The 14,579-nt window shown below is 47.7% G+C and overlaps 1 protein-coding gene across 2 annotated transcripts in view; it reads left to right on the top strand.

Annotated features, from left to right (window-relative positions):
• Nucleotides 1-717: 717 nt before the first annotated feature.
• Nucleotides 718-14,579, top strand: part of PRPF8 (pre-mRNA processing factor 8) — a 33,201-nt gene continuing 19,339 nt past the window's right edge. Inside the window, exons 1-24 of one of the 2 annotated variants that reach the window (XM_061143060.1) lie at nt 718-822; nt 1,011-1,121; nt 1,664-1,832; nt 4,008-4,172; nt 4,259-4,477; nt 4,613-4,825; nt 5,038-5,163; nt 5,258-5,363; nt 6,448-6,638; nt 6,767-6,886; nt 6,970-7,159; nt 7,293-7,412; nt 7,523-7,657; nt 8,002-8,131; nt 8,508-8,704; nt 8,803-9,009; nt 9,136-9,299; nt 9,729-9,855; nt 9,957-10,149; nt 10,403-10,590; nt 10,743-10,981; nt 11,192-11,338; nt 11,518-11,728; nt 11,925-12,041. In XM_061143060.1, coding sequence (XP_060999043.1) covers nt 1,022-1,121; nt 1,664-1,832; nt 4,008-4,172; nt 4,259-4,477; nt 4,613-4,825; nt 5,038-5,163; nt 5,258-5,363; nt 6,448-6,638; nt 6,767-6,886; nt 6,970-7,159; nt 7,293-7,412; nt 7,523-7,657; nt 8,002-8,131; nt 8,508-8,704; nt 8,803-9,009; nt 9,136-9,299; nt 9,729-9,855; nt 9,957-10,149; nt 10,403-10,590; nt 10,743-10,981; nt 11,192-11,338; nt 11,518-11,728; nt 11,925-12,041 — 3,774 coding nt within the window. In that variant the 5' untranslated portion in view covers nt 718-822; nt 1,011-1,021. Of the gene's footprint in view, nt 837-1,010; nt 1,122-1,663; nt 1,833-4,007; nt 4,173-4,258; nt 4,478-4,612; nt 4,826-5,037; nt 5,164-5,257; nt 5,364-6,447; nt 6,639-6,766; nt 6,887-6,969; nt 7,160-7,292; nt 7,413-7,522; nt 7,658-8,001; nt 8,132-8,507; nt 8,705-8,802; nt 9,010-9,135; nt 9,300-9,728; nt 9,856-9,956; nt 10,150-10,402; nt 10,591-10,742; nt 10,982-11,191; nt 11,339-11,517; nt 11,729-11,924; nt 12,042-14,579 lie in introns of both variants that reach the window. The other variant, XM_061143061.1, reaches the window with a different exon arrangement.

Below are 14,579 nucleotides of genomic sequence, written 5' to 3'. Positions count from 1 at the left end.
CCGAGACATAGAGCAAAGTTCAAATTTCCACGTGCATGCTTGTTCGGTCGTTCTGACTCCTTGCGATCCCGTGAACTGTAGCCCGTCAGGCTTCTCTGACCATGGGATGCTCCAGGTAAGAATACTGGAGTGCGTTGCCATTTCCTCATCCAGCGGATCTTCCCAACCGAGGGATCAAATCCGTGTCCCCTGCCAATCCTGCATTGGCAGGCGGATTCTTTACCACTGAGCCACCTGGGAAGCCCCAAATTTCGACAAATTGATTAAAATTCTGGAAGCTTGGGTTTCCAGTGGCCCCGGACGAGTCGCAAAGTTGCTTCCCCGGTAGTTCTGACGGTAAAGAATCTGCTTGCAATACAGGAGGCCGGGTTCGATCCCTGGGTCAGGAAGAGCCCCTGGAGAAGGGAATGGCAACCCACTCCAGTATTCTTGCCTGGAGAATCCCATGAACAGAAGTGTCTGGCGGGCTACAGTCCGTGGAGTTTCAAAGAATTCGACACGGCCGAGCAGCTAACACTTTCACTTTCGGGTCACTAGCCGCTGAAGCCCTAGAAACTGTTCCAAAAAAGCGGAAGGAGGGGCTTGCATCCATTCCGACCACACCCCCTCGCGCTCAATACTTCCGTTCTTGGTCCCGCCCCTTCCTGCCCGAATTGCAACTCTAATTGGTGAGTTCGCCAAACCGCCTCAGTACTTTGGCGCCTATTGGGTCAACCGCTGAACCTGGGTTACGTACTTCCTGGCTTTGGGAACGCGGAGCGGACGTAGGCTTGCCGCCATTGCCTTGCTGAAAAGCGGCCGTCTGTGTGAGGGGCTGTAGGGGTGCGTGGCGGACTGTAAGGGCCAGGCTGCCGGAGGGGAGGTTAGGGTGGGGTTGAGCGGCCGGACGGACTGGGCCGGCGCACTCTGAGCGAGGCGGAACTGCAGGCGGGGGTTTCGACGTATTTCTGCGGCCCCTCTTGTGGGCCTGGGCCTTGTTCGTTAATTTTTTTTCTTCCGCTGCTCCCCAGGTTCTCCGGGCATGGCCGGAGTATTTCCTTACCGAGGGCCGGGCAACCCGGTGCCTGGCCCTCTAGCCCCGTTGCCAGACTACATGTCGGAGGAGAAGCTGCAGGAGAAAGGTGAAGAAAGCGTACGGGAGCGGCGCCGGCGGGGGCGGGGGGCGGGGGGGGGGCGGGTGTGCCGGTGTGCGCCTGCGCGCAGCGGGTTTGCCCCATTTCCCTGTTTTGTCAGGTGTCAAAACATTAGATGTTAGTGCACTTATTAGCCTCCATTTATTTTTTCATCGAATCGAGTTTCTGAAACCATCCTTTTTTTTTTTTTTTTTAAGTGCCTATTACTTGTAGGCATTGATCCAGACAATGGGGATACAATAGTGATGCAGACAAAACCCTTTCCCTTACAGGGTTTAAATTGCAAAGAAACATAGTTAAAAAAAAAAAGATTTAATTAGTTGTACCAAAAATACTAGGTATTGATAAATAGCTGGCAAAGATAAAAAAAAGTAAAGCAGAGCAAGTTGACAAGAGAATTTGTCAGGGAGTGTTCCTTCTGGATGCCCACCCTCTGTCAGTCATCCTGACAGAAGCTCAGTTTAGGATGAAAGGTGGGGGTGGGATTAAGCTAATGATGTGCAGGTCTTGAAACTGAGGTGTTTTTGCAGCCCGAAAATGGCAGCAATTGCAGGCCAAGCGCTATGCGGAAAAGCGGAAGTTTGGATTTGTAGATGCACAGAAGGAAGACATGCCTCCAGAACATGTCAGGAAGATCATCCGAGACCATGGAGACATGACCAACAGGAAGTTTCGGCATGATAAAAGGGTGTACTTGGGGTAAGGAACATCCTGGAATTATTTCATTTGGAATTTGGTCCCTTTTCCTTCTTGTCTCTTATATTTCAGTCCTGGAGAGCTGCTGTCATTTTGGGACTTTTAATGTTCTCACACAGCACATCTGGGTGGCTATACATTTTAAATAAAGTTCATTTGTATCATTTGTTGTTTAATTCAGTCACTCAGTCGTGACCCCATGGACTGCAGCACACCAGGCTTCTCTGTCCATCACCAACTCTCAGAGCTTGCTCAAACTCACGTCCATTGAGTTGGTGCTGCTATCCAACCATCTCATCCTCTGTCGTCCCTTTCTCCTTCTGCCTTCAATCTTTCTCAGCATCAGGGTCTTTTTCAGTGAGTCAGTTCTTCACATCAGGTGACCAAAGTACTGGAGTTTCAGCTTCAGGACCAATGACTATTCAGGACTGATTTCCTTTAGAATTGACTGGTTGGATCTCCTTGCAGTCCAAGGGACTCTCGAGAGTCTTCTCCAGCACCACAGTTCAAAAGCATCAATTCTTCTGTGCTCAGCTTTCTTTATAGTCCAACTCTCACATCCGTACATGACTACTGGAAAAACCATAGCCTTGACTAGGTGCACCTTTGTTGGCAAAGTAATGTCTCTGCTTTTTAATATGCTGTTTAGGTTGGTCATAGCTTTTCTTCCAAGGAGCAAGCATCTTTTAATTTCATGGCTTCAGTCACCATCTGCAGTGATTTTGGAGCCCAAGAAAATAAAGTCTCTCACTGTTTGCATTGTCTCCCCATCTGTTTGCCATGAAGTGATGGGGACCAGATGCCATGATCTTAGTTTTCTGAATGTTGAGTTTTGTTTTTTTTTTTCTGAATTTTTTTTTGAATGTTGAGTTTTAAGCCAACTTTTTCACTCTCCTCTTTCCCTTTCATCAAGAGGCTAGTTAGTTCTTCTTTGTTTTCTGCCATAAGGGTGGTGTCATCTGTGTATCTGAGGTTGTTGATATTTCTCCCAGCAATGTAGATTCTATTTGTTGTTAAATTCCACATATAGGGATGTCATACGATATTTCTTCTTTGACTTCACTCAGTATGACAATCTCTAGGTCCATCTTGTTGCTACAAATGGCATTATTTCCTTCTTTTTTATGGCTGAGTGATATTCCACTGTATTAATGTATATGTACTACACCTTCTTTATCCATTTGTCTGTTGATTTGCATTCAGGTTGTTTTCATGTTCTGGCTGTTTCAAGTAGTACTGCAGTGAACACTGGGCTTCATGTTTGTTTTCAAATTATGGTTTTCTCTGTATATATGCCCGGAGTAGGAGTGCTGGCTCATATGGTAGCTCTGTTCTTTAGTTTTTTAAGGAACCTCCATAATCTCCTTAGTGACTAACAATTTATGTCACTACCAACAATGTAGGATGTTCTCAGTTATGTTCTTTGTTGTTCTGATTCTTTTCCCTGATCTGGGACAGGAGTTTTTAATTTGTCCTGTTGATACAATGATAAGACATCTCTATATTTGAGTGAAGTAAAGCCCAGAGCAGGACACCTGTATATTCTTGTTGCCTGTAACTCCTAAGTGACAAGAATTTTCAGGTTCCAGGGTAGTTACTTCCTGAGGTTTTTGTATCCTTTTGTTTTCCCAAGGTGGGTGAGTACAGGTACAAATACCTTAGCAGATCCTTTTTCATTTTTACACAGAAGTGTTAGCCACTTAATGAACTAGTCCAAGACAGCAATGGAAGTTGTGTTTATTTTAAAAGTATTTGCGAACTGTGCTAGGTGGCAGGGATATAGCAATGATCAGGAAGTAACGGCCTTTCTGGAGCTTATGGCCTACTTACATAACAGACAAATGGTTAAAATAAAGTGTAGTGAATATTTTATTACTTAGTGAAAGGTACAGAGAGAATAGAATGTGAGATAACTTAAAAGTTGTTTTTAGGGAGATCGCTGGTGATTTAGAGGGACTGAAACCCAGTATTGTGGGACAATGATGTTTAAGAAAAAAGGTGGCACTGTTGGAGGTGGGGAGGCAGAGTTCCTGGTGACAGAGGGCCTGTGTACTATGTTTAGGAGTTTAGACTGTAAGGCCAGTTTTGTGTGGAATGTGATACCTTGTTACTTCTGTGCATGGCTCAGGTAGCAGAACACCTTGTCATTTCTAATCATCTCTCTTCCTGTTGTTACAGTGCCCTCAAGTACATGCCGCATGCAGTCCTCAAGCTCCTGGAGAACATGCCTATGCCTTGGGAGCAGATTCGGGATGTGCCTGTGCTGTACCACATTACCGGAGCCATTTCCTTTGTCAATGAGATCCCCTGGGTCATTGAACCTGTCTACATCTCCCAGTGGGGGTGAGAAGGACTGGAATGTGGGGTTTGGTGGTGGTGGTTGAGGGGGCACTATGCAGAAATGGTTGCATGACATTGTCGACTTCCAGGTCAATGTGGATTATGATGCGTCGGGAAAAAAGAGACAGGAGGCATTTCAAGAGGATGCGTTTCCCCCCTTTTGATGATGAGGAGCCACCTTTGGACTATGCTGACAATATCCTCGATGTTGAGCCACTGGAAGCCATTCAGCTAGAGCTGGACCCTGAGGAGGATGCCCCTGTGTTGGACTGGTTCTATGACCACCAGCCATTAAGGGATAGCCGGAAGTAAGTGATAGTTGGAGTTACCACTCCTGTGAGGGTTTGGAACTCCAGAGGGGGTCCTGGGAGACCAGTAGGTAGCATGACCTGGTTAGCTAGTACACCTACTTGGACTTACATGGGCCTCTCTTTTTTCCCTAGGTATGTAAATGGTTCCACTTATCAGCGCTGGCAGTTCACATTGCCTATGATGTCTACTCTCTACCGCCTGGCCAATCAGCTCTTGACAGACTTGGTTGATGACAATTACTTCTATCTGTTTGATCTGAAGGCCTTTTTTACATCCAAGGCACTTAATATGGCCATTCCTGGAGGCCCCAAATTTGAGCCTCTTGTCCGAGACATCAACCTACAGTAAGTTGGAGAGAGTAGAGTATTTTTAAATTAAAAAAATAAATTTTAAATTTACTTTTTAATTGAAGGAGAATTGCTTTACAGAATTGTGTTGGTTTCTGCCCAACATCAATATGAAACAGCCATTGTAAAATCTAATCTTGATCCTTTAGATCCCATTGTAGTTTCCAAACTGCCCAACCCAGCTGTTCACTCTTGATTCTGTGCCCTAGGGATGAAGACTGGAATGAATTCAATGACATTAACAAGATCATCATCCGGCAGCCTATCCGCACCGAGTACAAGATCGCGTTTCCTTACCTGTACAACAACCTGCCGCACCACGTGCACCTCACCTGGTGAGAGAGCTGGAGCCCAACTGGGTGAAAGGGGTGGCAGGCATTTCAGGTGGGCCCGGGAGGAGAACCTTGGCTGGCTCTTGTTTCATTGCAGGTACCACACTCCTAATGTTGTGTTCATCAAAACTGAGGATCCTGATTTGCCAGCTTTCTACTTTGACCCTTTGATCAACCCAATTTCCCACAGACACTCTGTCAAGGTGAGAGGAAGGGACATGCTCAGCTCTTGAAGAGAGATTTCCTGACTGGGCAGAAGCATGACTAGATGAAAGTTCAGCTAGAGGGAGACATGATTTCCATCCTGAAGTGTTCCCCTCGAGCTGTAAGAGGGGAACTGTAATGTGAGAGTTTGACACTTGACTCAAACCAAGTAATTGATATTATCTTGGTTTCTGTGATTACCCATCTGGGCTTTATTGTTTCTCCTCTGGGACTCTAATCTTATTCTGGTCTGTTTCTAGAAAAATTTTTTATTTTTCAAAATATTTTGTTTATTATTTATTTGGCTGCACCAGGCCTTAGTTGTGGCATGCAGGATCTAGTTCCCTGATCACACCTGCGTCCCTTATATTGGAAGTGTAAAGTCTTATCCACTGGACCGCCAGGGAAGTCTCTCTAGTGTGTTTTTAAATCCTTTTTTTGATCTGTAATTCACTACCACACAACTCATCCATTTAAAGTGTATGATTCGGTGGTTTTAGTTTATTCACAGAGCTGTGCAACCATCACCACAGTTATTAGGACATTTTCGTTTCCCATGGTAGTCAGTGTCTATTTCCCTTGAATTGTCCATGTCTAGGCAATTGCTAATTTGCTTTTTGTCTCTATCGATTTGCCTATTTTGGACATGTCGTATAGATAGAATTGTACAGTATGTGGTCTTTTGTGGCTGGCCTCTTATACTTGGCACAGTGTTTTTGATGTTGATTCATGTTCCATCATGTTCTTAACGTAAATAGATCTCCTTCCCCAGGCCCAGTTTTTGGAGCTCGGACAGGAGGTGATTGCATGTTTACCTCTCCCTGGTATTGGGGGCTCCCCTGGGAGGCCGTTGGTAGAGAGCCAGTTGGGGTGAGAGGAGTGCTGCTTATTTGCCCAGTTGGCCCTGCCCTGTTCTCTGCTCCCTTGGCCGCCTTTGCTCTGGCTCTTCAGGGCTTCTCTTGTCAGGCAGCCTAGTTTCCATAGCAGATGTAGCCACTGTGTTTGGCCCCAGAGAGTTTCTCTCTCATCCCAGGTCTCTGCCCAATTCAGCGGGAGCTAAACCCTTGGGGGTTCTTCTTTCAGAGCCAGGAACCATTGCCAGATGATGATGAGGAGTTCGAGCTCCCAGAGTTTGTGGAGCCCTTTCTGAAGGACACACCCCTCTATACAGACAATACAGCCAATGGCATCGCCCTGCTCTGGGCCCCCCGGCCCTTCAACCTACGCTCTGGTCGCACTCGCCGGGCCCTAGACATCCCCCTTGTTAAGAACTGGTAAGGCTTCTACCTGGGGAGAGTAGTGGATGTATAGGATTAAAGACTCCAGCTGGGTGGGCATACAGCCTTTAGCAGGGCTGCTGGAGGGAGAGGTGGGCCAAGCTCTAATGGGTGTGATTTTTCAGGTATCGGGAGCATTGTCCTGCTGGGCAGCCTGTGAAAGTGAGGGTTTCCTACCAGAAGCTGCTTAAGTACTATGTGCTGAATGCCCTGAAGCACCGGCCCCCGAAAGCCCAAAAGAAGAGGTGAGGTGCCCTTGGGCCCCTGCTCAGCCTTCTGTTCCAGAGGTGATCAGGAGGCTCACTCTCACTCCTTATTCCCATCCCAGGTATCTATTCCGATCCTTCAAAGCCACCAAATTCTTCCAGTCTACCAAGCTGGATTGGGTGGAGGTGGGGCTACAGGTTTGCCGCCAGGGCTACAACATGCTCAACCTCCTCATTCACCGTAAGAACCTCAACTATTTGCACCTGGATTACAACTTCAACCTCAAACCTGTTAAGACGCTCACCACCAAGGTACCTGCATTGGACCTTAAGAGGGTCCCGGGCTGAGGGATGGACTGGTTTTGCCCTGGCCTCTTGGGAAGGCGTGCATCTAGTCCAGAGCATTTCTGACTAGTGTTGTTTCTGTCCTTGGCATTTTTTCCAGGAAAGAAAGAAATCTCGTTTTGGAAATGCTTTCCATCTGTGTCGAGAAGTTCTGCGTTTAACTAAGCTGGTGGTGGACAGTCATGTGCAGTATCGATTGGGCAATGTGGATGCCTTCCAGGTGAGGCTAGGAATCCCCAGGCCCTGCCCCATGTGGGGAAGCTGGGTGAAGTCTGGGCTGATCATGGAGCTGGCTCTAGCTTAAAGCCTGCTGGGGCCACTGTGTTACAGCTGGCAGATGGGTTGCAATATATCTTCGCCCACGTGGGGCAGCTGACGGGCATGTACCGCTACAAATACAAGTTGATGCGGCAGATTCGTATGTGCAAGGACCTGAAGCACCTAATCTATTATCGCTTCAACACGGTAGGAGCCTGCCCTTGTGCATTCATATTCTCAGATCCATCTTAGTCTTTACATCGGTCAGGGCTCTTTCAAAGGACCTATTTGGAGAGAGGCTCTGAGTGTTATTACTGCTGTCCTGTAGATCTCAACACTTCTCCCCAGAGCCCACCTTTAGTTCTAAATAGAAAATCTCAGTTGCTGGTTTCCTCATTTACTCCATTTTAAATATTGAGATCTTAAAAGAGTTTGCTTTTTTTCCCCCTTTATTGCCATACCTGTGCTCTTTGCTCCACCTCTGCCCAGTGTTCTGTTGTTGTCTGAATGAAGTACTAACTTGTGTTCTTGACTTTTGCTTGGGATCCTAGGGTCCTGTAGGGAAGGGCCCTGGCTGTGGCTTCTGGGCTGCTGGCTGGCGGGTCTGGCTGTTTTTCATGCGTGGCATCACCCCTTTGCTGGAGCGATGGCTGGGCAACCTCCTGGCCCGGCAGTTTGAAGGTGAGTGGTTTTCTCCATGTCTGACTTCTCCCATTCAAGAATAGAGGTCACGTGTGCTCCTGATCCTTCTCTTGTCCTTGTTTGAGACTGAGCATCCCTTCCTGTCGGATCACCTCTAAGGCCCAGTATCTAATGAATCTGACCTAGTGTTCTCTTTTCTTGGGCTTCATTGTGGGGCCTTAAGGCCAGCGAGCATCTACAGGTTGGAAATGCCTCAGAAGAATTGTTGTGAATCTTTTCAGACATATTGTGTCTTGCATGTGCTGGGCTTTATTCATGCTTACTGATTTCACTGTAACCATGGTTATCAACGGACATGAAAGCAGAGACTTTAGTAGGAACAACAAGTCTTGCTTTTAACCACTTTCACTTCTAGGCCGGCACTCAAAGGGGGTGGCCAAGACAGTAACAAAGCAGCGAGTGGAGTCGCATTTTGACCTTGAACTTCGGGCCGCTGTGATGCATGATATCCTGGACATGATGCCTGAGGGGATCAAGCAGAACAAGGCCCGGACCATCCTGCAGCACCTCAGCGAGGCCTGGCGCTGCTGGAAGGCCAACATTCCCTGGAAGGTGGGTGGTCTCCCCGGCTCATGGAGGGGCCTGGAGATTACCACCCCTGGACTGTTTTAGCCCCCGTCACTTTTTCATCGTGCCCTTTGCTCTTTCAGGTCCCTGGGCTGCCAACACCGATAGAGAATATGATTCTTCGGTATGTGAAGGCCAAGGCGGACTGGTGGACCAACACTGCCCACTACAACCGAGAACGCATCCGCCGCGGGGCCACTGTAGACAAAACTGTGTGCAAAAAGAACCTGGGCCGCCTGACTCGGCTCTACCTGAAGGCAGAACAGGAGCGGCAGCACAACTACCTAAAGGTTAGGTGGAGTAGGCTGGGCTAGGGGCACGGGGGTGAGCAGGAGGTCAGACTAAAGTTGGGACCATGTCTGGCCCTGGTGGGATGAGGCTGCAGTGGGAAGCTGATTCTCATGTCCACCTTGCAGGACGGTCCTTACATCACAGCAGAGGAAGCTGTGGCAGTGTATACCACTACTGTGCATTGGCTGGAAAGCCGTAGATTCTCGCCCATCCCCTTCCCCCCGCTCTCCTACAAGCATGACACCAAGTTGCTGATCTTGGCTTTGGAGCGGCTCAAGGAAGCTTACAGGTGAGGAGTAGAGTAGACAGGTTCCTGTAGGGAGGTGATGGACACAGAGTGGCATCATCTTTAGAGTCCAAAGAAGGCCTTTCTGGGGATGGCTTCCTCTTGGTTTTCCCATTCAGACTTTTAAAATTTAATATTTGGCTGCACTGGGTCTTCTTTGTTGCCCTTGGGCCTTTTCTTGTTTCAGGAAACAGGGACTGCTCTACTTGCAGTGTGTGGGTTTCTCATCATGGTGGTTTCTTTTGTGGAGCATGGGCTCTGGAGCTCGGGCTCAGAAGTAAACAGTCCATGGGTTTAGTTACCCCCATGGCATGTGAAATATTCCTGGCCAGGCCAGGGATTGAACTCATGTCCCCTGCTTTGGCAAGTGGATTCCTAATCACTGGACCGCTAAGGAAGTGCCCTCATTCACCTTTTCTTCTGCCTTGTCAGTGTGAAGTCTCGGTTAAACCAGTCCCAGAGGGAGGAGCTAGGCCTGATCGAGCAGGCCTATGACAACCCCCATGAGGCGCTGTCCCGCATCAAGCGTCACCTCCTCACACAGAGAGCCTTTAAAGAAGTGAGTGAGATGCCCCACATGTTTTCCTTTGGCTGTGTGATTCATTCATGGCACCCAGGGTGTTTGATGGGTTGGTGTGAGCCAGCGTACTTGTCCCACAGGTGGGCATTGAGTTCATGGACCTATATAGCCACCTGGTGCCAGTGTATGATGTGGAGCCACTGGAGAAGATCACTGATGCCTACCTGGACCAGTACCTGTGGTACGAAGCTGACAAGCGCCGCCTGTTTCCACCCTGGATCAAGCCTGCAGACACAGAACCGCCACCTCTGCTTGTTTACAAGTGGTGCCAAGGTAAAAGGAAGGCAGATGCCTTGATTTTTACATTGAGATTCTCATCCAGATAGCATAATTAGTTTACTCTCTTGATGCCTGATCCCAAAGAAATGGTGTTGATGTTACACTGAGCAATTTGACTCTGCTAGCAGTCCAGGTGAATGAATGGAGTGGTCGTAAGATCTGGATAGGAATGTGATGGCTACTGTAGGCACTAGTCCTGAAAGGGAACTTCTAACCTGCTAGAGCTTTGTGTTTCTTCCCCCCTCAGGCATCAATAACCTGCAGGATGTGTGGGAGACAAGCGAGGGCGAGTGCAATGTCATGCTGGAGTCACGATTTGAGAAGATGTATGAGAAGATTGACTTGACCTTGCTCAATAGGCTGCTGCGTCTCATTGTAGACCACAATATAGCTGACTACATGACCGCCAAGAACAACGTCGTTATCAATTACAAGGTGTGTCTTGGGGCAGGGTGGCAAGGAATTATGGAAGCAGGGGATGGTCTGGCCCACTGAGTTGGGATTTCCTTGGTGGGGGGAAGGCAAAAGAGGATGGGCCCTGAAAACCCCGAGACTTGGCTGTGGTTAAGAATTGTCTTTCTTTCTAGGACATGAACCATACAAATTCATACGGGATCATCAGAGGCCTGCAGTTTGCCTCTTTCATTGTACAGTACTATGGCCTGGTGATGGACTTGCTTGTGTTGGGGTTGCACCGAGCCAGTGAGATGGCCGGGCCACCTCAGATGCCAAATGATTTTCTCAGTTTCCAAGACATAGCCACTGAGGCTGCCCACCCCATCCGTCTCTTCTGCAGATACATTGATCGCATCCATATTTTCTTCAGGTGAGGGCTTGCCTGGAGTCTTACCCTTACAGGGTGTTGAGGTCCATGCCCAGCTTCTGAAGCAGCTGTTGTCCCTTAGTTGACTTGCTGCCGGGTTGGCGCTCTGAAATGGGATGAGGTCCTGTGAGTAGGGTGGGGATTGGGGTGGAGCCATAGGCCTCACGAGATCCCAGTGTCCTTGGGCCTCAGCTACTCACCTTGTCTGTGTAGGTTCACAGCAGATGAGGCTCGGGACCTGATCCAGCGTTACCTGACAGAGCACCCTGACCCCAATAACGAAAACATCGTTGGCTACAATAACAAGAAGTGCTGGCCCCGAGACGCCCGCATGCGCCTCATGAAGCATGATGTCAACCTGTGAGTCTAAGTTGGGGCTGTGGGAGCTGGAAGAGTGTCAGCTTGAGGGACCCAGAGGACGATTAAAGGGAACTGATGAGGGGTGTCCTAGGTGGGAGGGTGTGCTCTGTCGGGACGTCATCAGTCTGGCTGGCCTTTGAAGGGAAGCTCCGACGTGACCCTGTGCGCTCTGTGGGCAGGGGTCGGGCAGTGTTCTGGGACATCAAGAACCGCCTGCCACGCTCAGTGACGACAGTCCAGTGGGAGAACAGCTTCGTGTCCGTGTACAGTAAGGACAACCCCAACCTGCTGTTCAACATGTGTGGCTTTGAGTGCCGCATCCTGCCTAAGTGCCGAACCAGCTATGAGGAGTTCACCCACAAGGATGGGGTCTGGAACCTACAGAACGAGGTACAGTCTGGAGTGGGGCCGGATGGTAGGAGTAGGCCCACCTCCATCCTCACGGATGAGGGGTGAGAGACGTGGCACATCTTTTCATCGTCAATCCGCTGGGCCTTACTGGGAGGCTAGGGCTTAATGGTGGTCAGAGTTGTTTCTTATTCCTCTGGCATTTCCAGAGGTAGTTAACCTTGAGCTTGTGATTTAGGTTACTAAAGAGCGGACGGCTCAGTGTTTCCTGCGTGTGGATGATGAGTCAATGCAGCGCTTCCACAACCGCGTGCGTCAAATTCTGATGGCCTCCGGCTCCACCACCTTCACGAAGGTACACATAGCAGTCGTGTCCTCTGTCCGTCTCATCCCTTCAGCCCTTCCCTGCTTTCTCCTCCTTCTTTCCCAGCTGTGCTCAGTGTGCAGTCTCCCTGCTTCATGGTACAGCAGCTTGAAGTGTCAGATCAGCTCACAGTGGCGTCCTGAGAATTCCCTGTAGGAATTCTGTAGCCTGCATCTGTGTAGTTGCGATGCTTCTGAATTAAGGTGAGAGTAGAAGTGGGATTTTTAAATTTGGACAAAAATCACCATTTTTGCGTCTTCCCCAGGCTTGTTATCCGGGCCATACATTTAATCTTTTGCATGTTAGAAAGCAAGTATAACAAGGTATCTTTGTTTATTTCTTCTTCAGTTGCTTCCAAAGCCCCCCACTCCACCCATTTGGAAGGCAACTGGAATTGAGAAAGAGTAATCTGAAGATTACTTAACTGTGTGTGCTTAAGTTTTTTCAAGGTTTAAAAAGTCGTCTTGCTCTTTCTGCTGTTTTCCCATTCTAGAAATGGTGCACATGAATGTCCTGGCTGTTGCTCTCAAGAGCATCAGTTATACCAAAAAGAAAGGGAAGTCTAGGTTCTTACTAGGTTGTGTTTCAGAGTCACTGTCCAGTTTCTAACTGTGGGGATGAGGCAGGGTGATACTGGTGAATTTGAAATCACTAGTGATCACAAAGCAGGCAAAATTGGGAACTTCACAGGCAGATTAAACAACTGTCGTGATCAGCCCCAGATTTGCTGTGCGACTCAAAAATTTAGAAAGACGGCAGAATATTCTGCTCTTGCCCCATCAGATTGGATTCATTATACTGACAACTCAGCTGGCATCGTGGGCCACAAAGAAGCAAGACATAAAAACATGGGGGGATAACCTGGGATTCTTTTTCAATGCATATAATACATACATAGAAATAAAATGCCCCAGTGGATTAAAAAAAAAAATCACCTCCTCCTGACTTGTCTTAGAATAACTCTTAGCTGTAGCATTTTCTCCCCTTCTGGCTTTCCTATCCCTTTAAATATGTAATAAAGAAGGCTTTCAGTTTTTTAGTATACTTTTTTAATAGTTTTGTTAAGGATACATTTTTTTTAATGATAACTCCTTATCTCAAAACCCTCATGATACATTTTTTTGGGGGGTATAGTGCAAGGTAAAGCTGTTTGTCTTCTTAGGTTGGTTTATATCATCTAGAGTCAGATGACAGGAGTTATGTAACTCATTCATTCCATGTGTTCAAGGCATACACACACACTGCCTGTGAGAGAATCTCTGCCTTCCTAGAGCTCACTGCCTACATGCATAGTCAAGAGAACTATAGTACCATATGTTTTTAGAGCTCTCGTGTTGTTTGGGGATCAGTCACAGTCCTCGAGTTCTTGACTCTAGCCCAGCCTGGGAAAGGGAGAAAGACTTCCCGAAAGAAATAACGTGTGAGAGACAGGTGAGGGAGGGCATTCTTTCAGCCAGAGGTCTGAAGAGGTAGCAAGCGTAGTGTCTGTGGGGCCATAAAAAGTTTGGGGCAGTAGAATTGTGGAAGAGGTGGAGGCTGAATAGATAAGCAAGAGCTAAATTATGGAGGTCATCACCACCTCATTAATCCCATAAGGGTCCTGAGCATGGGAGTGACTTTCAGGTTTCTGTGTTAGGTGGTTCACTTGTGCAGCTGTGGGGAAGATGGATTCAGAAGAGTAGGAATAAAGATGAGGTTTGGGGACTCTGCTGAAGACCAGATAAAAATGATGGGAACAGTGAATGTAGAGGGACAGGGGGAAGAGATTTGATAAGTAGTTAGTAGATAAAAGTCAGCAAAGCTTCATTGTGGTGACATGCCAGAGGGAAAGGAAGTCAAAGTAACATTCAGTTTTTGGTATGGGTGACTGGATGGATGATGGAGCCACCAACTGGAAGACTACAGGAAGAAGAGTGTGTTTAGGAGAGAAGATAAATGGATTTAGTTGAGGGTGTAAGAAGTTTGATGTTCTTGAAAACATCCAGATAGAGGTTCCAGCAGACACTGAAATCACATTTCTTCAGTTCCAAGGTAAATATATCCATATATAAGTGTATGTATTTTGTCCCTCTTAGTGGTATCTCTTAGATTTGATGAAAAAAAGTATTACAGGTTTGAAGCTCCAGGGAGAGAAATGAGACTAGAAAGTAAGAGGTTAGGGGGAACTTAGAGGTTCCTATAGGATGTCCAGGTGGAGATAACTTTGCAGCCTGGAGCTTGGAGAAGATACCTGGATTGCAGTGTAGGTTTAAGAGCCTGTTAGCATGGAGAAGGAAATGGCAGCCCACTCCAGTATTCTTGCCTGGAAAAGTCCATGGACCAGAGGAGCCTGGCGGGCTGAAGTCCATGGGGTTACATGACTGAGCATGTGTGCACAAGGGTGGAGGGAGATGGGTTGGTAGCAATAAAGTGGTAGAACTTAAAAAAAAAAAAAGCCTGTCGGCATAAAGGCGATGGTTGAAAGCTCAAGATGAGCAAGATTATCTGGGGAAAGTGTAAGGAGCGAGAAGAGCAGAGGGATGAGCTTGA

The sequence above is a fragment of the Dama dama genome, chromosome 5 (assembly GCF_033118175.1).
Source record: "Dama dama isolate Ldn47 chromosome 5, ASM3311817v1, whole genome shotgun sequence".
NCBI lineage: Eukaryota > Metazoa > Chordata > Mammalia > Artiodactyla > Cervidae > Dama > Dama dama.
Note: the sequence above shows the minus strand (reverse complement) of the source record. Positions and strands in the feature narration are given on the sequence as shown.